At 55.7% G+C, this 27,022-nt stretch overlaps 1 protein-coding gene and 1 long non-coding RNA gene across 3 annotated transcripts; both read right to left on the reverse strand.

Moving 5' to 3' along the window:
* Positions 1–1,704: 1,704 nt before the first annotated feature.
* OGDH (oxoglutarate dehydrogenase) lies at positions 1,705–26,953 on the reverse strand. 2 transcript variants are annotated; one of them, XM_041478015.1, is made up of 23 exons: positions 26,803–26,953; positions 23,392–23,641; positions 18,555–18,743; positions 17,839–17,941; positions 11,915–12,030; positions 10,669–10,823; positions 10,125–10,271; positions 9,573–9,663; positions 8,534–8,713; positions 7,371–7,499; positions 6,653–6,832; positions 6,354–6,506; positions 5,570–5,672; positions 5,231–5,359; positions 4,737–4,887; positions 4,514–4,641; positions 4,250–4,428; positions 4,040–4,111; positions 3,449–3,571; positions 2,830–2,902; positions 2,258–2,421; positions 2,004–2,158; positions 1,705–1,921 (listed from the first exon to the last, which is right to left on the reverse strand). In XM_041478015.1, exons 2-23 carry the CDS (start codon positions 23,611–23,613, stop codon positions 1,801–1,803), a joined length of 3,063 nt encoding a protein of 1,020 aa, XP_041333949.1. In that variant the 5' UTR covers positions 23,614–23,641; positions 26,803–26,953; the 3' UTR covers positions 1,705–1,800. The 2 variants fall into 2 exon arrangements, with proteins under 2 accessions (XP_041333949.1, XP_041333956.1); XM_041478022.1 differs by having other exon boundaries at positions 26,828–26,936.
* LOC121359535 lies at positions 15,521–17,831 on the reverse strand. Its single transcript, XR_005956056.1, has 2 exons — positions 16,698–17,831; positions 15,521–15,676 (listed from the first exon to the last, which is right to left on the reverse strand). It is a non-coding gene; the product is annotated as an uncharacterized LOC121359535 (long non-coding RNA).
* Positions 26,954–27,022: the final 69 nt, after the last annotated feature.

The raw sequence follows: 27,022 nt of genomic DNA on the forward strand, positions 1-27,022 counted from the left end.
GGCCCGCGCCGCCCCCGCTCCGGGCCGCCCCCCCGCGCCGGCCACCGCGGCTCAGACCTCCCCGGGGCGGCGGGCGCCGGGGGCTTCCCCCGCGGCTGCGGGCGGGGGCAACCACGGGGACTTCCCGGGGAAGGGACGCGGCCCCCGGCCCGGCATCGCGCCCCGCTGCCCGGGGTATTTCCAGCCGGGCCCGGCAGCGGGGGGCCGCGGGGTCACCGGCGCTTTCGGTTCCTCCCGGCGCCGCGGGAGGGCGGCGGAGACGGGGTCGCCGCGAGGAAAGACACGGAGAGGGGAACACCCGCGGCGGGCCTGCCCCGGCTCCCGGAGCCGCCAGCGCGGAACCACCGGCCCCCGGCGCCGCTCGCCGGTGGTGACAGCCCCCTCCTCTCCTTCCCCGGCGGCACCGCAGGGACAGGCCCCGGGGCCGGGCCCCCCCATTGCCATGGCAACCACCCCCACCACCCCCGGCACGGCGGGGGGGGCCCGCGGGGGCACCGCCAGCGGCGGGGCCGGGCCGCCGCCGCGCACAATGGGGCCGCGCGCTCATCAGTATGCAGGCCCCGCCCCCGCCCGGCCAGGCGCGGGTAGCCGAGCGCCGAAGAAGGGTCCGGGCTGCGGGGGAGTGCGGGGCGAGGGCAGCATGGAGTGCGCGCCCCCGCGTGCGGGGTGAGGGTAGCGGGGAGTGCGCGCCCCCGCGTGCGGGGCAAGGGCAGCATGGAGTGCGCGCCCCCGCGTGCGGGGCGAGAGCAGGGGGGGAATGCGCGCCCCCGCGTGCGAGGTGAGGGTAGCGGGGAGTGCGCGCCCCCGTGTACAGGGTGAGGGCAGCGGGGAGTGCGCGCCCCCGCGTTCGGGTGAGGGCAGCGGGGGAATGCGCGCCCCCGCGTGCGGGGCGCCGGGGGCAGCGCGCGGGCGGCACCGCCAGACTCGCGGGCACCGGTCACCGGCTGGCGCGCACGGACGGTGCCACCGTGTGTGACCCGGTGCGTGACAGCGCAGGCACGGGCGTGCGGCGGGGTGTGGCACCCGTACCCTCCTGCAGTCGAGAGACCGGCGTGGCACCGGAAAGCGGCGGTGGGCTCTGGGGACACCGACGGCGAGGCCCAGCTGGGGCTGCCCCGTCGCCCCCAGTCCCCAAGGCCGTCCTGTGGGAGGACGCGGTGGGCTCGGGAGATGCCGACAGTGAGCCGCATTCGGGAGATCACCTCCCTCGACCCCCACTTAGGGTCTCCAGTGAGAGGACACGCCACCCAGCACAGCCCTGTCTGTCCCCGTGGGCTCAGAGCTGGGGGATGGTGCAGACACAGAGGGAAAACACGCTCCCCGAGGACGGGCAAAGCTGAGACACGGGCACAGCACTCTCACACCTGCCTGGGCCCTCGGGACCTGCAGATGCCCTGTCTCCTCCTCCAAGAGGCAGTGGCTGCGCACGGGCCAGTCCAAGACTGAGAGGAACTGGGAAGAACCTGACTCATTGCTGGACACCCCCACAGAAGGGCTGTGGGGACCAGCCCCGGGGGTCTGGGCCCCCTTGGGGGGTATGGACACCCCCAGAGAAGAGCCCCAGGGAGCAGACATTCCAGGGGTCTGGGGGACCATGGGTCTTACCCACCATGGCAGCAGGCAGCCCCCAGACCCTCATGCTCCCAGGGTGGCTGCACCGGAGCCACCCTGGCACGAGGCAGACAAGGACTCCAGGCACCAGTGTGGGGTTGACAAGATCTGTAGTTGAGGGGGGGGAGGCGAGCGAAGGACAGACAGACGGACAGACAGACGGAGGAGCATGCTGCGCCGTGCCGGCGCTCAGGCCAGGTCCTTGAAGGCATCCAGGTTGAAGGCCGTGTCGAGGAGCCGCTGCAGCTCTGTCAGGTGGGTTTTCTTATTGCCAGTGGCAGGGGCAGCTGCTGGCTCCCGCCCTGCATACCTGCCAGGGAGAAGGCGGGCCGTGAGAAGGGTCTGTAGCCACCAACCCCCTCCCAGCCTCTCCGGCACCCCGGCATCCTTACCAGACAGGCTTTGCGCGGTTGATGGTGGTGCGAAGCCGGGGTTTGACGTAGTCGTAGTAGCCCTGGTTCTTGTGCTCCTCCTGGCACCACACCAGCTCGGCAGCCGGGTATTTCTGGGCTTCCTGCTGGAGGAGGTCGAAGGGGAACGGGGAGAGCTGCGGGGGACAGAGAGTGGTGTCACAGGAGACACGGGGCAGGGTCTCAGGGGCTGCAGAACCCCCAGCCCAGCATGGCAGTGGCAGGACCCTGCTCACCTGCTCCACCCTGGTGATGGCCACGTCGGCCTCCATCTGCCGGGCCTTGCGCTCGCGGGTCAGGTCGTAGTACACCTTGCCAGTGCAGAACAGCACCCGCTTCACCTGCTCGGGGTTCTGGGCTGCAGGGCCACTGTCAGGGATGACACGGAGGAAGTGGGTGCCTGCCAAGGAAGAGAAGAGCACCCTGAGCCACAGCAGTTCACAGCACTGTGCCAGCAGCCACTGCACCCACATCCCACGCCAGCCCCTTCCAGGACCCTGAGAGGCAGAGCCAGGTGACCCCAGGTACAGGCATAACTCCCACTGCAAACATCACGTGCCACTTGGGGCTGCTAAATCCCAGCGCAAGTGGCTGCTGATGGGGGAAGCACCATGGAGCCAAGTCTCCCGAGGGTGCAGGCTCAGCCCTAATGAGGCTCTGGTGTGCCAAGGAGGCCCTGGCCTCACTCAGCCAGCCTCCAGCGTGGGGAGGCTGCTGCCAGGCAGACTTCACCCAAGGCCACAGGCTCCTGCCCTTCACCCTGCGGAGTGGTGAGGGGGGAACACAGGCAGCTCCGTGCTACTTGTACCTGGCAGCATGTCATCAAAGCTGGAGCGGGCTTCGGGGTGGCGCAGCAGCGACTTTGGAGTGAAGATTATCAGCTGGAGTGGGGGAGAAGAGGCAGAGCAAGGCAATCAGCACTGCCAGAAACACCTCCCCTGCAAGCCAGTGCTGGAGCAGCCACCTGCCTGCCCTCCCCTGCCCATCCTGCCTGAGCAAGGGAGCAGCTGCCAGGGATTTGCTTCTCACTCAGCTGCAGTGCTCTGCCAGATTGGGCATCCGTTCCTGACAGCACCAACCATCCCAGTTGGACATCCCCTGGGGCAGAGGTGGAGGGGCTACCAGGGACCTGCCTCTCCCATGGCTGGAGCTGACTGGAACTGGCTGAAGTTATGTAGCAGTTGGCTCCAACAGCCCTGACCTCCCCGTGGAGTTTGGGAAGGGGTCACAGCCCTTGCAGCCCACACGAGACTGCACATGAAGTGCCAAGCCAGTCCTGAGCACCATGGCCAGGCAGCAGCCAACTGCCCAGCTCCGAGGTGCAGGAAGAAGCTGCCCCCAACCCGATCCCAGTCCAGGGAAACACCCAGCAGGAACACAGCGCCCCGCCTGGGCACCAAGCTGGGCACGGGGCTGCTGGCACTGACCGGTTTGCGGAAGGGCAGGAGGATCTGGCGCCGCAGGACGTGGAAGAAGTTGGCTGGAGTGGAGCAGTTCACGACGATCCAGTTGCACTCATAGAGCTGACGCACATCAAAGTCATCCAGCTTCTGCCTTGGCCAGCACGGGTGAGGGGATTTCAGGAAACACAAGGTACCTCTTGGCCTTGTGGCTCCAGCAGCAGGCAGAGGAGTAATCCCCAGTCCTCCCTCCCCTCCCTCTCCAAAGCACAAAGAGACCCACAGAGATCTGGGAGAGGCTCCATGGCTGTGCCCTCCACTTTAGTCTGGCCATGGGGGTGGCCAGCAACTTCCTTCAGGGCTACTTTCAGGGCCACCTCTCCCTTGGACTATGCCATGGCCCCAGGTTCCGTGGAGGTGCAGCCTGGGCACCAGGTTCAGGCCCTTTCCCCAAACTCTCTGGCCAGCATGAGACCAAGGCATCCCATGCCCCCTTCCTTCCTTCCTCCAGACCATCCAGTGTGCTAAGCCCACACGGATGTTGCTGCCCTCCACCGAGCCCAATCCAGAGCACAGGAGGGCCAGGCTGAGCACCACACCATGGGGGCCACCACTCACAGGGAAGACATCAGGATCATCGTTGCACATCTGCAGGAATCGCTCTGGGCGGGCAGAGGAGTGCTCGGGACCCTACGGGCACCAAGAAGGGGGATGGTCATTGCAGGCCAAGGTAAGCACGAGAACTCAAAAGTCAGGCACTGCCACATCATGAGCAGTGGCACTGCTGTCCAGGGTTCCACCTCCAGGCTGAGCCAGGGGAGTCCTTACCATGCCCTCCATGCCGTGGGGAAGCAGCAGGACAATGCCGTTCTGCCTGACCCACTTGGCCTGCCCGGGACAGATGAACTGGTCGATGATGCATTGAGCAGTGTTGTGGAAATCCCCAAACTGGGCTTCCCAAAGCACCAGGGCATTGGGACTGGCCATGGCAAAGCCCAGCTCAAATCCTGAGGAACGGAAGAGCAGTGAGGGTTGGGTTACCCTTCCAGAGCAGCCTCACCCTGGGCAGTGAGCACAGGCCTACTCACTCACCCAAGACACCGTACTCTGACAGGGAGCTGTTGCAGACAGTGTAGGGAGCCTGGTTGGGCCAGAGGTGGTTCATGGGGATACAGGTCCTCTTGTCCACGTTCTGATCATGCAGGACATGGTGGCGATGGCTGGAAAAGGGACAAGAGTAACTTCATCGTCAGCCTTTGGATCCCTTTCAGAAGGGCCAGAATTGCCTTTAAAGCCTCCAAAATCAGGGCTTTACCTAAATGTCCCCCTCTCAACGTCCTGGCCGCTCAGGCGGATGTGGATGCCCTCTTTGAGCAGGGAGCCAAATGCCATGTACTCTGCTAGGGCCCAGTCCACTGTCCGGTTCTTCACCATCTCCCCGCGCGTTTTCAGAATGCGGCTCAAACCTGCCGGGACAGGAGCTGGGTCACAGCCAGCACGGGACAGAGCTCCAGTGACACCAGGTTTGCTCCACAAGCAGCCCACGGACTGACAGACTGCAAGTGCCATGGGCAGAGGAATGGATACAGCTCTTCTGGAGGGATGAATCACGGATGAGGAAATCAGGACTGCAGGGAAGGATCAGCTCCAAAGGAGAGCTGTTCCTTGGTTCACTTCCCTTACCCACAGCTCCCTCGTGAACAAGTTCTCATAAGAGTCTGGGTGAGAAGGAACCTTAAAAATCCCAGCTCTGTCTCACATCTCTCTGGAACAAATGCCCAGTCTGGCACAGCTTTCACAAGCTCCTACCTCCATGGATAGTGAAATCCTCCACTGGCACCGAGCTGGCCACTTGGCCAATGTGTGTCAGGTCCTCTTCGTTGAGGCCAGTGGAAGGGCAGGTCATGCTCCGGGGCTGCCCATCCAAAGTGAAGAAACCTGTCAGAAGGAGAAACACCATGCTGGAGATGTGCCAGATCCGTGGGAAGACCTCAGATCACGGACACCCCCAAGCAAAGGCAGGGACACCAGGAACAGGAAGAGCACCACTAACTTCCCCTGTGTGGTGCCTTACTTGAAAATCTCTGCCATGGATCTAGAGAGGCTGGGTGCCTTGCTGTGGCCTCCAAATCACTGCTAGTGCCTTACCTGGCCAAGGTGAGTCCAGCCAGTGCTTGATGTGCAAGATCTTCTCATCCTTGGATCTGGCATGGGCCTCCTCACAAATCTTATCATACTTGGCAATTTCCTCCTGAAAGGCAGAACCAAGAGGCAGAAGAACATTAATGGGGATCTCCAAATGAGGGTGTTGAGCCTGAGGACCTTGGTAAGCTTGCAAGAGTGCTGGAGGGCAGAGGTGGTCCCCACCACAGGAAGTCCCAAAGCTGTACAGTCCAGCCTCAGAGAGCACAGCCACAGCTGCGACCCCTGTGCCTCAGGGCATGGCTCTGCTATGCTCAGAGCTGACATCTTATGTCCAACCCTACTGATGCTGAAAGGTGGTGCCAGGGCAGGCAGAGCTGGCGGAACCTCTGCGTCGTGAGCTGCCGAAGCAGCAGAACCGGGACAGGATCTGTCCCAGATACCCGTGGCCACTGAACACTGGGATCTGCCTGTGCTGCAGTGGCCCAGAGCTGCATGGCCTGCTCCACACTGATCACAGGGTGATCCTTGAACTAGATGTTCCTGCACTTTTCAGAGCTGGCACAGTTCAAGGACGAACCTTGGCTCTGAACTCCATCACTGCCAGGTCTGCAGCGCACACCCAACCCCAGCACAGCTCTGCCACCTTTAGGTTACAAGCACAAGAACGTGCTTCTTGTAGGCCCATGTGGGCCCTGCATATGGTTCACACCCAGGTCTGAACCACATAAGTAGTTTTCCCTGGAGATGCCACCAGCAGTTTTCCCCTTTCAGGCCCCGCAGACGGTACCTCATACTCCGGCTGATTTACCACCCCCTGGGAAATCAGCAGCTCTGCGTATTTCTGCAACACTGGCTTCTGTTTCCGGATCTGTTTGTACATCAGGGGTTGCGTGAACATAGGTTCATCCATCTCATTGTGCCCGTTGCGCCTGTAGCAAACCTGCCAGGAGAGGAAAGACGCCTGCTTGTGACCTACCTCTCCAAAAGCACTTGGGAGCTACCTGGGTCATGTGAGGGAGGGTCCTAAACAGCCCAGGAGGGACCCAAGCACACCCCTGGGCAGAGTCCCAGTCCCACATTCCTCACCAAATCCACCACCACGTCCTTGTGGAAGGTGCTTCGCCACTCTGCTGCCACATTGCACACGTAGACAACGGCCTCGGGGTCGTCTGCGTTGACGTGGAAGATGGGCGCGTTGACCACGCGGGCGACGTCGGTCGGGTACGGCGAGGAGCGCGCCATCCGCGGGTCTGTTGTGAAGCCAATCTGTAGTGAGGGCAGACAGGACAAGCACAGCGTTACCAACTGCATTTGGGATACAGCTTGGCTATGCAGCTCCTTCTTCGGACACTGATAGCACAGCTGGCTCAGCGTGAGGCAGCTGCGCTTTGCTGTCCCGGGAAACTGTCCACACAGTTTCAGCTGCTGCAGCTGGGCTGCGGATGCATAACCTGCCTGTCTCCTGTGTCTGGACACAGTGGCACATCCTGATACCTGCTGCAGCTGTGGGGGACAGGCTGGTCCCAGTGAAATGCCTCTGGTTCCTGTGGCAGTAGACAGGGTCAGCCCTGTCAGACCTCGCACACTGAGCATCAGGTTGTATCACCTCTGCACCAGAGTGGGCTCAAAAGCTGCTGCTGTTGAGCAGCTGGATGAGAAATACCCCCTGCTGACCCCAGGTTAGGGCTCCTGCCATGAACACTGGCAGGGAAACAGCTGCTGCTGGCTCCAGCTACTCCCTGCCCCAGAGGCTGCAGTGACAGCTCTGCCAGGGACCCACAGGCAGAGGGTATTTGCTCCTCACCTGGTTGTTGACCACAACGTGGACAGTGCCGTGGGTGGTGTAGGAGGGAAGGTCGCTCAGGTGAAACGTCTCGTACACAATGCCCTGCCCTGCAAATGCAGCATCTCCATGCAGGAGGATGGACATCACCTGGGAGAGGGGAAGCCATGGTGGTCATCAGGGACAGAGAGCAGGGCACCACCAGGAAAGGGCCCAGCTCTCCTCCCCATGGGGAGCTTTCAGCATCCCAGAAAGGACATAGAGCAGCTCATCAACACATCCAGTGCTTTCCCAGGGGATGGGAGGGGAGTCAGCCATGGCTGACACACCACTGGGCAGAGACTGTGGCCAGCAGGCCCCCCCAGCAAGGGCAGCACTCTTGGGGCACCCTGAGCAGACAGCAAAACACGGTATGCCCCAGCTGGGCAGCAAGTCCCATTCCCAAACACATACACCCCAAAGCAAAGCCTTTTTCTCACTGGGGGAAGAAGAGAAGAAACCCTGCTCTTTCACACTTTCAGCCCAGAAGGCCCAGGGGCAGCAGCGGGCCCAGGAGCTTCAGAGCCACTGACGTTATTTTGTCACCATCCCAGGGGCTGGCTAAGGACAGCGCCTGCCAGGCGAGGACAGGATCAGTCTATTTATATCCAGCCCTTGGGGTGTAGGAGGGAGGGAAGCACTTTGGATCTCACTCTTCCACTTCTTGGGATTGGAGACAGGTCTGCAATGAATCACACAGCAAACAGCTCCCCACAGCCCCTTCCCACCGGGGTGTGGAGAACTGCCTTCTGTTGCCAGTTCCAGCTTTCCCAGTCCCAGGAATGGTTGTCTCTAGTCACACTGAGATCCTGCTGCCAAACCCTCCACGGTGTGGTGCTTGGATTGCCTTGGGGTTCCCCTCATTCCCTGTCTTCCAGTCAGGGGTTGTGCATTTGCTGTGCCCACAGCCCAGCTCAGTTCAGAGATGAAGAAAGCAGCAGTAGGAGCCTAGGGTGGGCAAGCCCCTCCCAAAGTTATCTCCAAAAACAAAAGGGAAGGATAGGGGAGCAAAGTCAGGGTGACAGCAGGGGAAGGGGCACATCATACAGAAAGCAGATAAGTTACTTCACTTTCCCACCAGCCTATCTCCACCAAAATCCATCCAGCCTAGGCCACGTCACTACACACACCTGAGCAGCACTCACCTTCTTCCCCTCCGTGTCCCCACAGTAAAACTGCTCTGCCTTAGTCTTGCCTTGAACAACGGGATCAGCTGCTTCCAAGTGAGAAGGATTTGCCACCAAGGAAAGGGTGATGTTCCTGTCAGTGACGCGGTTAATCCGCCGGTGGTACATTCCCAGGTGGTACTTCACGTCACCAGAGCCCTGGTGGAGGGGACAAGAGAGTCACCCCAGGAGCAGGAGCGGCTTTTGGGGCGTGGAAGGAGACACAGGAGTGCTGACCCCAAGGCTGGAAGAGGGGGGCATTTTTTGGAGGCACTGCCACAGCACAGCAGGCACTCGCTGCAGGAGCTGAACTGGCACCCAGGAAAGCCTGTTCCAGGTGCCAAACCACCACCAACTTCAGACATGCACTCAGCCCATCTAAACACAGCTGAAGGTGTGGGGGAAGAAGCAAGTGTGGTGGGTTGGGCAAAGACCCTGAATAAGAGGTAACATTTGCCTGAGCTCTACCCACACTGCAGCAGCATGGCCATCCATGACACCATTCCCAATATGCTGCCAGGTAGCCCATCAGGGCACCTCGAGGCCCCAGGCTGCTGCTTTCTCACCTTGAAATCCCACTGAAGGTCATGGCAGGATCAAACCAGCCCAGCCCAGCTTCCCAAAAGCCAAAACATCCCAGCTTATGATGCTGAAGCTTTGGAGCATGAGTTTATTGCAGTGACAGAGCTGCTTTTCGAGCTGCTTTAGAACCCCTTGGGGACCAGGGGGACAAATAAACTTCTGCTCCTGGCCACCTCTCAGCAACCACCCTGGAGAGCTGCCAACAGCCAGGTTTGTGCTGGAGACAATGGCACATGTCACCCCCAGCACAGGCAGGGCCAGACCAACACTGGCACCTGTACAAAGGCTCCCATCACCCAGGTGTGCTTGCAACACGAAAATCCGTGCAAAAATGGTGCCACTGACACCAGAAGCAGTGGCACAATCCAGCCACAGCCCTTGGGGACTGCTCAGGGACAGGCAGCAGCAGCCTGCTGCAGGCAGGAGAGAAGCTCACCTCATCAGCAGCCTCCAGCTTGGAGTCAAACTGGCAGAAGATCTGCTCCAGCTCCTTCCTGATCACGTTGGCAAGAACATTCAGGCGTCCCCTGCAAAAGCAAGGCCGCTGCTGACAGCCATTGAGTGCTGATGGTGATCTACAACCCCCACTGCCACAGGCCACACCTCCTGAGATGGCTGTGGGGTCACCCAGATACGGGGACTCCCCAGGAGGAGTCTGAAGATCCCTCAGCACAGGGATGGTTTGGCCAACACCACATCCTACATACTTGCTGAGATGCCCCAGAGTGGGTAGGTGCTGGGATTCCAGCATGATTCCAGCTCTGACCCTCAAGCCACCACCCCTCTCCAGACGAATTTACAAAGTAGCTGGAAAAATCCTGATGGGCAGAGAGCAGCCAAGGCCTGACCTCTCCAGCTGAGATTCATCACCAACCAAGACCAATTTGGTGATGGTAGAAACCAGTGTGCCCTCCATTACCAAACCCCAGCAGCATCCTCCCGCCTTCTACCCGCACCAGGCAGCACCATGGCTAAGAGGCAAGGTTACCTGTGGGGCATTCCCATGATCACATAATCCACTCCCTTCTCACTTGACTTATCAATAATGGTCTTTAAGGCTGGGATCAGCACTTCGCATCCCTCCAGACCAAAACGCTTCTCTGAAGACCATTTCCGATGGAGGAACTCCTCAAACCTAGGAGGCAAAGGCAGGGAGGGATCAATGATGGCAGAAACCAGAGAAGGGGCAGGGACTGCACCAAGGGAGCCACAGCACTGCCTGATGCTCTAGCTGGTACCATGCAGTGCTCAACAGTCACTTCAGTGTCTTCCCACAGAGCTCAGCTGGCCATTTTCCCCCACTCCAACACCATGCTGCGCTTAATCCTTATTTTTAGACCTTTTCTTTCAGGATCATCAACATTTCAGGCTGTTTGCCAGCACCTGAGCCTGCCAGACAGTGGCATCAACCTGCTCATTAAGCTGACGGCGACAGATGATGTCAAGATGTGACTCAGCTGGTGGCTGCATCACTCTGGCTGGGAGCAAACCTCCTGGGGAAGATAAGGAGAAGGTGAAGCCCCCCAGGGTACCTGGTGGAGCGGACCAGCCTGGCCAGCAGCGTGCGCTTCTCTTCGTTGGTGAACTGCATGATGCCTGGGGTCTCAAACTTCTGCCGGATCCACTGGCACTGCTCCAGGTCATTGATGAACATGAACTCCACGCCAATGTGCTGGCAGTATGCCATCTGCTCCAAGGGGAAATGAGGGGCCATCAGGCATCAGCCAGGGCTTCAGCACCTCAAACCCCCAAAGCGCTCCACTGGATCTCAGGGCCAGGGGCTCTTCATTTCCCCCTTTACCCTTTCAGCCAAGGAGCCCTTTTATGCCAGCAGACACTTAGATCTTCATGCCTGGCAGCTGGAGGGGGATCCTGGGGGAACCCAGCTGCCAGCCCTGCAACAGCCCCACTTTAGGAGCCTTGTTTGAGTTGTATTCCCAGGAAAAGGGATGTGGCAGGACACGTTCCAGGATGTTGCAGGCCAGCTTGGACCGTGCACATGACCCAGCATCAATTAATTCCCCTTCTCTGACGGGCCCACAATCAGTCCCTCAAATCCTTTACATCCACCTCAGAGGAGAGATTTTTCCCTCTTCATGGCATCACCTGTGAGCAGTCCAAAATCCCACATCACAGGGCAGGGGAGAATCAGAAGAAGCTCCTCCCACAATGAGGAACCCATTCCTGCAGATGGGCTAAGATGTTAGCAGAGTTTTGCTCCTTCCAAGGTCAACTAGTCTCAGCAGAGATCATCTGAGCAGCCTGCAGCGTGCCTGAGAGCTGCTTGAGACCAGTCCAAGCACAGGAGGGGATGAAATTTGGCAGAAAAGGGGAACTGCCTGTATGAGTTGGAAGCCCCAGCCCCAGGGGTCTCAAACCTGCACCAAGACCCTCTGATGGACGCCCATGCAGGACAGCAACACTGCTGCAGTGCCTGAAGAGGAGATCACTGGCCTCCAGCCCACTCCTGTGCTCTGCAAGTACCAGCTGCTGCTTCAAACTGGAAAGCATAGCTGGAGAGGTTTCAAAAAAGGCAATATCCAGCTGCCTGGGGTTTGCTCCACCTTGGGCAAACCTGGTGCGTTGCTGCAATGCAGCAGAAAGCTGGAGACAATCAGAGCTGAGCAGGTTACTCGAGGTGACTCTTGTGAGTGGGGAAGAGTGCTGAGAAGCAGTTCCCAAAGTGAAAATCTTAAAATGTGCAGGTTGACCCAGGACTTTCCAAAGACAAGTGCTCTGCCCCTGCCCCTGGTCTGGTGAGACCCCTGCCCTCCTCACCTCCAGCCGCCGGATGATTTCCCGGAGTGGCAGAGCCGATTCATTTCCACCGATGAAAGTGGTTGTGGGCAAGTGGAAAACTTTGTCGAGGTCAGATTCATCCAGACCATAAAAGCCTGCAGGATTTGTCATGGTTGGGAGAAGCAAGAGAAAGAAGGAAGGAAGAGGGACGTGGATACCATCACACAGGGACCAGGTACGTTTGGGAGAAGTGGGGAAGGGACAAAAAAAAAGCAGCATAAAAAAATAATAAGCATGAAGGAGGTTTATATGGATAAAAACCAAGCCATAATTAAACAAAAAGACATTAAGCACAGAACAATGAGTCATTATGGAAGGCACCGCAGGAAATGAACCACAAAGCAATGTATATGCATGGAAATGGGCAATTAAAATCCAGGGTGAGTCAGGGAGTTTGGAGCCCCAAGAACACAAAAAACAGGCAACAAATTATAACAAAGGGGAGAGAAAAGAAACAGGAATTGAGGAGTCACCGAGCACGTCAGAGGTGTCGGCACGTGGTGGGAATTAAAAATGGAGAGTCAATGCAGAGAAGGAAACAGTTAAAAAAGACACAACCAAACAGACGAAACCCCAAGGAGGGAGAGACAGAGAAGCACGAAAGAGAAAAGGCAACAGGGCTCTGATGGACTCTCCTGAATAGCTCAGCCCGGGAGCAGGGTGGCCAGCAGCCACTCAGGGGTGGCTGCCCAGGTACTCTTTCACCCCAATCAACAGCTTTTTCATTAGAGCTTTTGCCTAGCTCTGCTCAGCAAACCTCCACCCTCTGGTGCTGGCAGCTGATGATTTGGAGGCAGCTCCTACTCATGGTATGGGGCTGTGAGGAGCTGAGCTGGGCCTGGAGAGGGGCCAAGCAGGCCTCAAGAGCTGGAGGTTGGGATTTAGGGCTGCAGGTGAGTTCCACTGTAACCCAAAGCCATCCGAGGTGCCTCACTACCTGCTGAAGCTCATGGTTGTCTCTGAGGAAACTGAGGCACGGAGGAGGAGGGACAGTGCTGACCTTGCTAAACCAATGCAGAAAGGCAGAAGCAGGTCCAGGAGCTGGAGAGTCCCATGACCCTTCTGAAGCAGGAGCTTGGATGAAGGAGTCTACAGCCCTGGCACCTTTTTCAGGCTCTGCTCATACCTCCTGCACTCCCAACAGGGCCTGGTCCCAAGGTGTTTCCTAACCCAGGGCAGGAGCTGCAGTAGACACATGTACCACTGCTCCTCCCAGCTTCCTCCAAACCAGCCCAGGACCCCAGATTTTAGAGAGGGAGCTTTTAGAGGACCTGTTATTTCAGAGAGGGGATGAGGAACACCATCTAAGCATGGCAGGGCAGTGTAACCCACCTTCCTCAGGGGGACGGGAGGCAAAAACTGGCCCCTCCTGAGCTAGCCCCTTCCTTGTTAAAGTCTATCCCTTGCTGTCTGGTCAGGAATGGACAGTGAGCTGTAGACAGCCCAATCCCTGGAAGTGCTCAATGCTAGGCTTGGAGCAACCTGGCCTAGTGGACTGGGTGATATGAAAGGCCCCTTGCAGCCTAAGCCAGCCTGTGATTCCATGATGACAGGGCTGGTCATGGCTCATTCCTGTGCAGCCTTGAGGGGCAAGTCCAGGAACTGGAACACATTCCTGGCTGCACTGTTGTTCATCCCCTCTGCTCCTGGGACATCAGAGTCCCAGGAGAGGGAATGAAGCCAGGCCCCAGCAGCTCTGCTCCAGAACTAGGAACACTGAACCAGACAGGAGTTGAGAGTTCAGCCCCATGTCTCTGGGGCTTCTCTTTGGTTCCCTTTCAAACAGAAATCCCAGAGAGTCAGCAGGGAGCATCCCACACAAACTGCCTGCTGAAGGGCTTCAGGGAATCCTCAGTAATTTGGTGAAGCTTGCAGACCTGCAGCACAGGGCTTTGGCTTGTTCTGCTGCGATGCTTTGAAGACACTCTGGCACACTTTGGGGAGTATCAGATTTTACAAGGAGTTTTAGGACGTCTAAGCATCTTTGCTTCTTCTTTGCTGCAGCCTGACAGCTCTGACAACACTTGGTATTTATAGGCAGCAACACCATCGGATGGAGGAAGACAAGGGACGAGCTGCCAAATTTTCCCTGCGACAAAACCAGCAGAAGACAGCTTGGATTTTTAGGAGTCTTGAACCAATGAGGGAGATTGAGGCCTTGTAAAATTAATATTCACAACAAAACATGTACTCTAGCAAGCCAGGCATGCAAACACAGTATAGAAAAGGCCAGCAAGGCCCAAACTGAGGATTTATACAAGGCAAAGTGTCACTAACCACACACCTACGTCAAGACTTTGAGTAGAAATTAAAAATAAAACATGTCACAAAACTCAGGAGTGGTGGGAGATGGGAGGGGTCCACTTTACCAGCTCAGTTCATGCCCAGAATAACCTATTCAAAGAGAGTCCTGCACTCCAGAGGGTTAAGGGCTCATTAATTGCATACCTCCTACTGTTAACACTCTCAGCCGCTCCTTGAACACTGCGAGGTCTGGGGAGGGCAGGGAGGGGGATGCAGAAAGGGAGAAGACAGAGAGATGCAGTCAAAGTTAGTAAAAACATCTGAAACTGTGAAAACTAGTCATGGAAAGCACAAGTCAAAAAAATACAGTATTTAAAATACAGGCAAAATCCATCAGAGGCAAAAGGGCAGGGATGGAGGATGACTATACACTAGGCAGAGGAGGAATCCTGGTGGGAAGTCTGATGAGAGGAGGGAGGAGCAGGAGGGGAAGGGGGCATCAGACACTGGGGAGTAGTTGAGCTGCATGGTTTGAGATCTCCTCTTGCACCTTGATGGGAGAGAGGATGGCCTGGCATCTTCATTTGCCACGACCAAAAGCATCCTGCCAAGCTGCATCACAGGGAGTGGGACCCTCTGCAGAAGCTGGGAGCTGCCTCCCACCAACACCTGCTCCAGAGGGTTTGCTCTGCTCGTGCTACTGGGAGGATTTCAAGGTCAACCCACGGAGGTAAGAGTGCTGCCTTAGCACAGAGGAGGAGGAGGATTGGGGTGTTGACAAGCAGGCAGTTCATGAGGAAGACAACGAAGATGGCAGCACAGCAGGCATGCACAGCTGCCTCTCTGGAGCATGCTTGGTGCAGGCAGGAGTGCCAGCACACTGCAACATGGGCAAGCATGCAGCACCAGAGCTCCTGCCCAGCTAGGTTAGGTGACCCAAGTGCCTCAATCTCACCTAGGTTACAAAAAGGCCTTGGAAACACTTGTCGTTTGGGTCAGCAGGGAAAATCAGACACTTCCCCAAAGAGGGGAAAAGGAAGGTGGGAGCACCTCAAGCCCAGGTCCCTGCAGGGGCTCGCCTGGCTCTTCCTGAGCTGGAGGAGGATTTCCATCAATGCCCCTTGCCAGCTGCCTTCCACGGGGAGAAAGACAGACAGACAGAGACTTAGACACACACAGCCTTCCATACACCACCCAGATTTCAGTGTGCTAAGGTACTATTTCTTTCTTTCTATTTTCAGGGTCATACTGAGTTCCTGTAGTCATCCTGTCCTTGTTTTACACACTTACCATGCCAGACCAGCTGCAGTGGAAGACCAGGATGAGATTTCTTGGTTTTTCAAATAGAAAAGACAAGAGAAAGGGGAATTGGGTGGCTCCAACCCCACCACTCCTCAGATTGAGTAGCCCTGGGCAGGTTTTCTGCCTCTGACATTTTCCCCAAAGATCACACTACTTAATCCAAAGAGAGCTTCCAAACCACAGCCAAACCCGTTGCTAAACAAAAGGCAATGGAGAAGGATCAATTTCTGAGATCAATCATTTGAATCCAACTTATTTGAATCACAGCACTGCCACTTAAACTGTTGGCAACTGTGATCACACCACAAAAGCTGACCTTTAAAGGACTTTGCTGCTCACAAAGAAGAAACAAGATTGTTTCCAAGTTTCAAAACCACTCCTGTTATTAACCGCCCTGTCAAGTGCTACACATTCCTTCAAAGCAAAAGCCCCTCTGCTATGGAAATAGGCTGGGAAAGCCAGGAGTGTCAAGTTTGGAGGAGAGAAAGCCCCAGGAGATCCTGTTGTGACCTTTCAGTCTATAAATGGACTTATGGGAAAGGAGCAGAGAGTCTTTTTACCAGGGTCTGCAGTGCCAGGACAGGGACAAGGGCTGCACACTGACGAAGGGCATGTCAGTGACTGGACATAAGGAAGAAATTCTTCCCTGTGAGGGTGGTGAGGCCCTAGCACAGGCTTCCCAGAGTAGCTGTGGATTCCCCATTCCTGGAAATGTTCAAGGACAGGTTGGACAGGGCTTGGAGCAACCTGGTCTGGTGGAAGGAGTCCCTGCCTGTGGCAGCGTGGTTAGACTAGCTGACCTCCTAAGCTCCCTTCCAACCCAGACCACTCTGAGTTTAGGACTTCCTGAGCAGCACAGTAACTCTGCTGCCCACACCAGGCTCCCTTTCCTGCTGAGGGAAAGCTGTCACTGCCACCACTCACAGCTGACCTGCTCTGGGTTTCACCCAGACCCTGCTCTACTCTCAAAAGGGATACACATCCTCCAGGCATAAAGCTTCAGGGCTCTCCTCTCCTACTCTTCTGCAGAACTGTAGTGCCCACAGCAGAGGCTAAAAACCCCGAGTTAGAAAAGCCTTTCCTCATCCTCTCCACTACCCAGCCATGGTGAGTGGCTTTAAATTCACCTAAAAAGTCTTCCTGCTTTCCTCACAATGCTGACTATGAGCACGTGTGCTTTCTCCCACAGCTGGGTTCACAGCCATCATCTCCCCACCTCTTGCCATCAAAATATCTCAGGACAGGACACACTCCTAGCTGGAGCTGGATGGCTCCTGAGGTTCATCCAAGGGTTGGTCTTCCAGAGAAGCATGTCAGAATCCAGACTACGGGATGAAGCAATTTCCTCATCATCCAGTGAACTGGTCCAACCAAAACCTACTCCCTTCCCTACCGCTCCTGGTACATGTAATCCTGTCCGAAGGTCCAGCAGGTCCAGGGCTGGTGTCCCTGTGCTGGCAGATGAATAAGGAATCAAGGAGGTTTACATGCACCGTGCATTCTGATTGGCTGTGTCAATTGGCAAGGTTAGTAATCATCACTGCTGCTCTACTCTACGTTAGGAGCATGAGCATGCCTCTGGAGTGCTTGGAGTGCCAGGGAACTACCCTGGGAAGCACCAGTGAGGTGATAGAGTTCAGCAACCTCATCCTGGCTAGGAGAATGGTAGCAAACTACAGAAATCAGCTCTAAAGCACATGGAGAGGTGCTGGGTTTAAGCACTTTCAGATCAGGATTTCAAGTCCTGGGAACCACACACACTTCTGTACAACACTCATGCAGCTCTCACTCAAACGCATTGGAATTTCCACCTCTATACTTGGACAGGAATGCATCCCAAAGCTTCCTTGTTATGATCACCAGTAGGGACTCACAGCTCTGTCTTGGACAAAGGGCAATTAAAGGATTTACAGATGCTGTGGCAAGCTGGAAGTTCAGGAGGGCAGCCTCAGCCCTGCAGAGATGAAGCCAGTACATTCACCCCCAGCTCTGAGGGTCCCCAAGGGCAGCAAGAGGAGCTGAGAGAACAGACCTCCAGCTCTCACCAACAAAAAACCTCTCTGCTTTGCATTTCTAGAAGATGCAATTGCTTCCAGCCCTTCTGGGATCTTGCTTCTGGGTGAGCAAGATCAGTGATAACACTGATTGGTACTGGTTGAAGAAACATGAGCTGAGTACTGGAGTGGCAGCCGGAGGGTGGCAGGACCGCACTGCTGCTGCTACCGGCAACTACAATTTTAGAGTGATCATTACTAAGGAAACTTCAGACCCCTGGCCTGTGAAGCAATCTACCTACGAAGCTGTGAAAGAGAGGGGAGCTCAAGCAATGCAGCACCAACTGCTCTCAAAGCCCTCACCCAGTTTGTCTGTGGATGTGACAATATCGGCTGGAAGGGAGGAGTCCAGATCTGCATCCAAGATGCCCAGTGGATCGAGTTGTGCTACATGATGCCCTCGAATCTATGAAATGCATCAGGAATGGAAAGGAGAGCAGGAACCAAAAGGGAGAGAAAAACAAAAGAGGGGAGGGGTAAAAAAGTTAAATTACATTAGAATTAATTTGCAGAGTAATTCTCACCGACGTTTGGAGAAACAGTTACTGGCGCATCATCAAAATTTACACAACTAATGCCGAGAGGATCAAGCTTTGCAATGTGGTGACCCCTGACCTGGAAGCAACAACACAGATTAGTCATTAAAACAAGTTAACTGAAGAGACATTCCATTCCTGGGAAGTTCCGTCAGCAACAGGGGGAAGCAGGATGGGTGCTCCGTGCCACTGCCAAGCATGGCAGCATTCCAGACAGCAGCAAACCACCCAGTGTGGAGAAGACCTCCCCCTCCCTGCCACCCTGCTTGGATGACAATAGCTTTATTCTTCCTATTGTCCAGCAAAGCATCAGCTGAGCTTCTGTCCCAACAGATCAGCTGCTCCTATTCCTAAGGAGGCAGCCCAGCTCCTATCCTCCATGCTCTCCATGCAAACATGTGCATCATTCACACTAACTCCACCTCAGCCCCTGCAAGCCCCTCTACAAAGGACGTGACCCTCCTCGGCACAAAGTCCCCTTACCTGATATGCCCTGATGAGAGATTGCACTGCAAGATGGTCCTCCACCAGTTTATCCACGTTAGGCTGTGCCTGAACCAGGGACTGGGCTTGGGACAGGGTGGAGAGGCTGGTAGTCAGTGGTGGGGGGCTTTGGTAAGCAGTGCCTGGAGCAGCTCCAGCATTGGCATTGCGAAAAAAGATGTCCCATGACTAGGAAAAAAGAAAGAAGAGAGGTGAGCAGGGTCTTCACTTGCAGTCCAAACACCTCCTCCAGGCAAGGCTACAGAGGTCTCTACTGCCAAAGCAGAGGACAGAACTGCCTCCTCCACTGCACCTCAGCTCCACGCAGCTGCTGCTGAAAGCACCCACCTGCCTTGAACAAAAGAGCAACAAAGCTCTCCCACTATTCCAGCTGCATCACCATCCCACTTCCCATCCATCTGGATTGTTTCTTTTGGCACGAGGCCAACACCAGAGCCACCCCTCCCTTAGCAGTGGCACCAGGACAGGACAGAGTGATACCCCATCCCTTGGCTCTGCTCCTGGAACCACTGCTCTGAGCAACAAGCCCTAGCCTGGACTTACAGCTCATTTCCTTCTCCCCTGGGGAGGCCACTGCTCAATAAATTCCCCAATATTTTCTGAAAAATATTTCTGCCCTGTAATCAAATACACCTCTTCCTCTTTCCATGGTCTGAATGGCCAGAGACCTAAATCCCAGCATAAGCTGTATTGTTCAGCCCTCAACCAGCAAAGTTTTTATTTTTCTATCTCTTCTTCAATTTTCCCCCATCCTTTTGGTGACACCAATGACAGCACTACACAGGAACTCCCATACCAGCTCTCCCATGCCCAGAACAAGGCAGCTGCCTCCTCTGCTCCTGTTCCCTTTGCAGATGGGCATTTCTAGGTGTAAAGAAAACAAATCAAAACACTGGAAAAAAGCCCTGGACAGACTTTGTGTACTGTCATACCTTTCCAGCACTGTCTGAAAAGCCTGGAAGTGTCCCAGGCCAAACCCAAGTTAACCAGTCTCCTTGTAGAAGCACCAACAGATCTGGGGAAGGAGAGAGCCTGGCCAATCAAAGTCCAATCCACATCCTCCCGTGACGTGTTTGCCTCATCTCATGTGCCACCAAATGATGGCAAAGGATGAGGGCACAGCAGAACAGCAGCTGTGTGCCAGCACAGACCCAGGAAGCTGCTAAAGCAAACAAATCCCCTGGGATTTGCATGCTGGCTTCAGCCCAAGGGTCTCTCCACTGCTGGGGAGCTTGGCATCTTGCACCTTGGAGAGCACCAAATGCAGCCTTGGCATCGGAGATGGGCCAAGCCCAGCCATCCCCAGAGTGTTTAAATCAAGTAGAAAAGTGCCCTCAAAGCAGGGGTTGTTTGGGGCAGAAAACAGTTTTTGTGCCCTGGAAGCAGGGTGGAAAGGACTGAAAATCTGCCCTTTGCTGGAGTCACCCCAGGTCAGCTGTTCCCCCCCGAGCTCCTCCGGTTGCAGCACCCATCACATGCCCCAGGAAGGTATTTCCAGTCCCAATTTACCCAAACACCCCATTGTCCCATCACATGACTGCAGAAGGTGAGTAAATTTAGAAACACGTCACGCTAAAGGAACATAAATAAGATCTGGAACATTTTGACACTGTAACTGATAAACAATCACTCCCTCAAGGGGAAAAAAAAGGGAAGACAGAAAATACCCAACATTGCTCTGACTGCTAAAGGAAATTTCAGTGGGAAAAGAGGGAGAGCTGCTTTTTGTTCCATCCCAGTTTTTCCCTTCCATAGGCTCAGAGCTCCTGGGTGCCCCCAAAGCCATCAGCTCCTGCAAACAGAGGGACAAGCACCCAGGGATGGGCTCTGTGCCCTTGGGATGGAGAGGAACCTGGCTGGATACTTTGCTCCACGGTTTAAGTTTGGTTCGTGTACTGGCAAATAAAGACAGGCAAGAGAAAAGGAGCACCTGTCAACCTGAGAGGGGGGTGATGGGGACAGGGACGGAGCCAGGGGTGTTGACTTTATAATCTTCTCCCTTCTGCCATTAATTTCTCTTGGAGTTGCAATTAGCTTCTGTTTTGGAAGTAAAAGTTCACTTTTTCTAACCCTAAGCTCTGCAAACAAGGTGTGGCACTTTCACTGAGTGCTTTACTGCTCCACAGAATGACACCTGGATGGCACAGGGCAGGCTAGGGCAGAGATAAGGGTCATAAAGACATCAGCTTTCAACCTGCTGATGTGGTTTTGAATTCAAGAGAATCCAAGGGCTATCCCATGGCTTTCTGAGGAGCACAGAGGTGCCTCTGGAGCTCCCATCTCACAGGGGAGAGGCTGCCCCATCAGAGTTATCCTGCTTTATCATGGGAAGGAGAACTTTGAACTTAATCCAGCACCTGCCAAAGGTAACAGGAGTAATAAACTCATGGGGTTATTGTCCTCTGACTTTTCCATGCCCGTGGCAGCTCTGTGAGTGCTCCACTTGCTTTTATACCCTGTATAGATGCATACAGGATATAAGATACATAGATATACATTTTGGGTACAAGAGAGCTCAGATTCAGGGCATTTTTAGACAGCACCACAGCTGCAACACAAAGCATTAGCCTGGACTGGCTTTCCCAGTGCTCCTCCATGCACTGGAAAAGTGGAATTGGTGAACCAGCTGCCTGCCACACACCAGGACAGTTCAGGCTTTAGAGGGATCCTAGGCTCAGTTCTGTGAGTGGAGCTCAGGGCAGACTCCTCTACTGAGAACAGTCCCAAACCAGCTCACCAAGCCAAACCAGCACCTTCTACCAAATTCAACTTCTGAAGAAGGGTGTGGGCTCATGCTGTCACTTCCCAGTTTCTCAGCTTGGAGGTCAGGCATGCAGAGCAAGAGGGGTGACATTTCCCATCCACAACAGGCACTGAGGGTGCTTCAGGCTGGGACATGCATAAGGGACACACTGCTTCCACCTCCAGCTCAGACTGCTTCCTGCTCCTTCCCCTGCCACGGGCTCCAGAAGCATCAACCCTGCTTGGCATGGTCTGCAGGCCTGGCAGCACCTCCTGCTCCAGCAGGGAGAAGATGAACATCAGAACTTAAGGCTGCAGGAGGAGGAGGAGGAGTAGCCTGAACCAAATTTAAGGCAAATTTAATCTTTGCTAAGAGCAGGCAGTGAAGTAGCCACCAGTGGGTTCATTGCTGTGTCCTTTATCAACCTAGACAAGGACCTTCAGTTTTCTGAAGGTGATGGGGTCATCAAACCCCTTTCAATTTAAAAAAGGGAATGCCAAACACTGGCAAGTTAAGGGGTCTGTGTTAAGGGCTGTTTCATGTACAGATCCATGGGGAGAGCTGTGTCCCTGTCACCCAGTTCAACCCAAACTCCAGTGCTGCTGCTTAGGGTGGCTGAACCTACCTGAGATGTATATGCAGGTACCACCTGCAGCCACAGCTGTTTGGCCACCTTCCCTGAAGCACCCATGATGTTGCTTAGGGTATGGGGAGACAGTGTGGGCTGTACCAAGCAGCCAAGCTGGTCAAATGGAGGGCAGGAGGATGGTGTCCCCACTTTTAAGGGGATGCAGTTCCAGGAACAAGCAGCACTGACTGCCCCCGTGGCAGCCCACTGGCATCCATCCATCATGCCTTCACCTCCTCTTTCTCCCACTCTTCTCTAATTTTTATTATTCTACTGTTATTATTATCCAACTCTGCTATTTGGACTTGAAAACTAGAGCTCAGCTAGAGGATTCCATGCAGAAAATGCTCTAAAATAATCTATTTTTTACCTTCCCTATTTTAAGCAAGCACTAAAGCTTGTTCTGCAGTTTAAACCCCTGGTGTCTACATGGAGGAAATGTATTCAGTGTGCTCAGCTGGCACCATCACACCAGCAGGAAGCCTCAGATGTTTTTGGTGACAACATAAAGACGCTCCAGCTCTTCCCAGTTGAACGTGTCCCTCCTCCCTGGTGGGACACAGCACAGCAAGGAGCAGCTGGTCTCTGTGTTACACAGGGAGAGAAAAACCTCAGCCAGGTCCCTGTGACAGCCTGACTCCTTCCAAGAGCTCCACCCTAGGATCTGACCTTCCATCTGGCAGGACAGAGGCCAATGCTTATCAGGGACAGCAGTGGCACTTTCCTCCCCTGGGCAGGGCACACAGGCTGATGAAGCCTGCAAGCCAACACGACCAGAGACAGCTGCAAGCCCAGCCCGAGCACAGCAGCTCAGCATCAGGGGACCCATGAAAAAGTGCAGAGGGGACAGAGGAGTGCAGAGAGGAGCTGGGATGGAATCTTGGTAAACAGGTCACTGGAACAAGGTGGAGTCCACACAAAAGACAAGGCCAGAATGAGGCCAAGTCTGTAGATCAGCAATTTGGCTTTACACACACAAGCTCAAAGCCAAGCTTAGCTACATCTGCCCCAACACAGATTTCCACCCATGCCCGAGACAAAAAGGAAACCAGTCACAATGTGGAGAACACCCTCCTTGCCCCTTTTCCCCATCCTCCATTCCAGAATCAATCCTCTTGATGAGCCACCAGAGATGGAAAAAATACAGCATTGGGAGCTTGCTACAAGTGGATTCCCAGAAGCATTCCTTGTATCCGCTTGTGATCCAGGATGTCGCCCATGTCCCAAGCCCACGGCGTTTCCTCTTGAACAGAAAAAGCTCCTCTTGCTTCTTGCTCAAGGAATCACTGCTGTTTCTTTTGTGCAAAGCGAGGCAGAAGAACCATCCACAAACATCCAGCTCCTACTGACGAATTCACTCCTCCTCAAGAGGTGGCACTTACCTGCACCTACTGTTCAGACACACAGAGAAGTGAAGGTGACGTCCTGGCAAGGTTGATCCTTACCTTATGTACACTTTTGGGATTTTCCAGCCAAGCATAATACATTTCCTCCACATAGTTTGAACTAGTCCCACTCAGAAATGGTTCGGCAGCCACCGGTGCACTGTAGCACCTGAGCTGTTGGAACGTCCTGGGTGCTGCCGGTCTGTGTTGGGAAAGTGTCTTTACAGTCTGTGAGGCCGTCAACGGCCTCAGTTTTGCTGCACAAGTCCTTAAGTTAAGCATTTTTGTCCTGTTGCCTCACACCAAGTTCCTGTTGAGGAAGAACAGAAAAGTGGGTTATGAATTACTGCAGGAGAGCACTGAACAGAGACCACCCCCTCCCCGAGCACGGAGAACCGAGCTTAGGATCAGTTCTTAATTTGGATTAATGCATCCACCCTGTCCCACAGCCAGGTTCCTCATGGCTTGGAAATGCAGTTTTCGCTCAGTACACTTGGCGTGGTCTGCCTCTCCTATCCCTGGCAGCATGGCATCATCATCACCCCTGTCACAACAGTGCAAAGTAAATCTGCTTGGAGGGCACCCAACACCGGCCTCGAAGGAGCCACTGCACACCAAAGCCACCCACATCTCTTGATTTCAGTTTCTTCCATCACTCTCCTTTCCAGGTTGGTCTGGGCTTCCATTTCTATGACCACTCTGCTTGGCTGAGGTTTTCTTATTACTTTGTTGTGATGTGCACCAGGATAAAGCTGGGAAGAAGCTGTCTACAGAGAGAATTGCTTGCAAAGTAGGGCTACAGCAGTGCAAAGCACTTGAGAAGTGGGCTCCAGGAAAGACTGCTGCTCCTCAAAAGCCCAGACTCAAGAATATCAGTGCAGCTGAAAGACCCAGAGAGGGGCTCTCCCCTGCTCAGAGAACCCAGAAAAGTAACCCGGAGCCAGTGTGGGACCTTTGAGAGGTCCCACCTTGCAGCTTTCAGCAGGGCATGTACTAGGAGGCCTGGGGTCAGCCATGGGGTTTTACACATATCCAACCTACCACCACAGCCCAAGGAAAGCACTGGAAATCATCCTGAAGGAAGTGCAGGCACTTGGAGCTGCCCTTTCCACCCAGCTCCTCCTGCAAGAGGCAGGAGTCAAGGCTAGAGGTGACCCAGCTGGCTGCTTTCCATATCCCAGACCAGTCCAACGAGCAGCAGCCCAAAGGCAAAGCAGTCACCACGCCTTCGCCAGATTAAAATGAAATTTCACAAGGGACTAGAAAGAACAACACACCTTCACAGCCAGCATTGTGCTAGCCAGCCTTCCAGCTGAATCTAGTTCAGACACTGATCTGTCCCCTGCAGTGACCAATGACAGGACACAAGGCCTGCATCAGGAGAGGTTTAGGTTAGATATTAGAAAAAGGCTCTTCACCCAGAGGGTGTTTGGACACTGGAACAGCCCCCCCGAGGCTGAGCACAAAGCCTGAGAGTTCAAAAAGCACTTAGATTGTGCTCTCAGGCACAGGGTGTGACTCTTGGGGATGGTCCTGTGCAGGGTCAGGAGCTGGACTTGGTGATCCTTGTGGGTCCCTTCCAACTGAGCATATTCTGATTCTGTAGTTCTGGCTGCCTGGCATGACAGGGGCTACACTTCCCATTGCAAACTGTAAGGTTTTGGTTCAAAGAGCCTGAGGAAGACCCAGAGTCACCTGAATTCAGACAAATTTTTCCCACAGGAAAAAGGGAACCACTTGTTTCCACCCTGCCCACAATAACACCTGGCAAGAAAGGCCAGCAGGTGCAGGACCACAAGTGCCACAGCACTGGGGATTGTCCCAGTTCACCTCATCAGATCTACACAGCAAAACACACACTGTTATTTTTCTGAAAGGCTAAGAAAGTCAGGGATGTTCAGCCTAGAGAAAAGAAGGCTCCAGGGAGTCCTTAGAGACCCCCACAGCCGCTAAAGGGGCTCCAAGAGAGCTGAGGAGGGACTTCAGACAAGGGCCTGGAATGACAGGACAAGGGGGAATAGCTTCCCCCTGCCAGAGAGCAGGTGAGATGGGCTGCTGGGAGGCAGTTATTCCCTGTGAGGGTGGTGAGACCCTGGAACAGGTTGCCCTGGATCCCTGCAAGCATTCAAGGCCAGGGTGGATGGGGTTTGAAGCAACCTGAGCTAGTGTAAGGTGTCCCTGATCATGGGGGGGTGGAACTGGATGATCCTTTCCCACTCAAAGCGTTCCATGATTCCGTGATATTTCAGAGAGCCAACTGAATCCGGTGCCAGAGCACAGGCATGCATATGGCAGGGAAAAAGCTTTAGTACAGAAGTAGCATCATCATCTCCAGTTTCATATCCAGTTTTGGTGCTGTCACTCAGCGGCATCCAGTGACCTCTCTGGAAAACAGTGAGGTTAATGCCAGAGTTTGACCCAAAGTGAGCAGAACTAGCTGCTCTCGGAAGATGTCTTGCAGGAAAGGTTAGCTAGGAGCCTGGACAGAAACAGGCAATCCCAGCTGGAGCTGGGATGATTGCAAGTTGGATCAAAATAGAGAACCAGAAGCAAGGACGTAGGAAACCAAGTCTGTGATAAGGGATATCAGGGTCACACAGGAACGCAAAGGTCACACGAGGAGTGACGACTGAGGAGTGTGCAGAGGGGCAGCCAGCCACAGCCCAAACCTCACCGAAAGGTCACCTCAGGAATGCCCACAACAGATGACGGCCCGGAGCGCGCCAATAAACAAATTAAAGCTAAATGTGACCCACCCGCAGCCGGGACGGGGACGTCGGCCTAGATGGCAGGTACTTGGTAAGGACTTGCGACTTAGGAATACCTTCTAGGTTAAAAACAGCACAAATTCCACCTTCCAGGAAGCGGCGGGGCCAGAGCCACCGGCTGCAGCCACAGCTGATCCAGCACCGGGCACCTTCGGGCCCGCGGCAGGCGAGGGCCTCAGAGCGGGCGCGGGCCGGGGCAGACCCTCCGTGTGCGCTGCAAGGCCGACCCCGGCTCACCAGACCCCTCCAGAGATGTCCGCGAGGCGCCGCGGGCTCGCACGGCGTTCCCCGAGCGGGCACACGGGACGGACGGGCCCGGGCGGGCGCGGGAGAGCCGTGAGGCGAGCGGGAAGGGGCAGCGGGACCCCCGCCCCGCCCTGAGAGCGCGCCAGGCCCGCCCCCGCCCGCGCCCCCCAATCACCGCCCGCCGCCGCCGCCCGGGATTGGCGTCCCTCGCTGCCTATAGGCCCGAAGCGAGCAGCTGAGCCTTCCCATTGGCCGCAGGGCTGCCCATCTCGCCACAGTCCCGCCCCCACCTCCGCTCCCCTCCTCCCAGGCGCCCGGGCGGCGCCAAGGACACCGGGGCGCGACCGCGGGCTACCGGCCCCGCGCGGCCGCCAGCGCGACCCCCGCTCCGCTCCCGCTCCGGCTCCAGCCCCGACCCCTGCCCCCGGCCCTCCCGCCCAGCTGGGCCCGGCCTCACCGTCCGGCCCTGGCGCGGAACCCACCGGCGTGTCCGTACACCCCGCTCGTGGTCCCGGCTCTGACAGCGGCCCCGACCACCGGTCCCGCCCCGCCCCGCCTGCCCCTTGCGTCACTACGTCGCGTCACCACGCCCCTTTTGCCACGCCCTTCGATCCCGGCCCAATGCGTCTGCGCCGTCCGGCGTGCAGCGGTGGGACGGGGCCGGGCCGCGGGGCGGG

The sequence above is a fragment of the Pyrgilauda ruficollis genome, unplaced genomic scaffold, assembly GCF_017590135.1.
Source record: "Pyrgilauda ruficollis isolate IOZ18807 unplaced genomic scaffold, ASM1759013v1 scaffold113, whole genome shotgun sequence".
In the NCBI taxonomy this organism is placed as follows: Eukaryota; Metazoa; Chordata; class Aves; order Passeriformes; family Passeridae; genus Pyrgilauda; species Pyrgilauda ruficollis.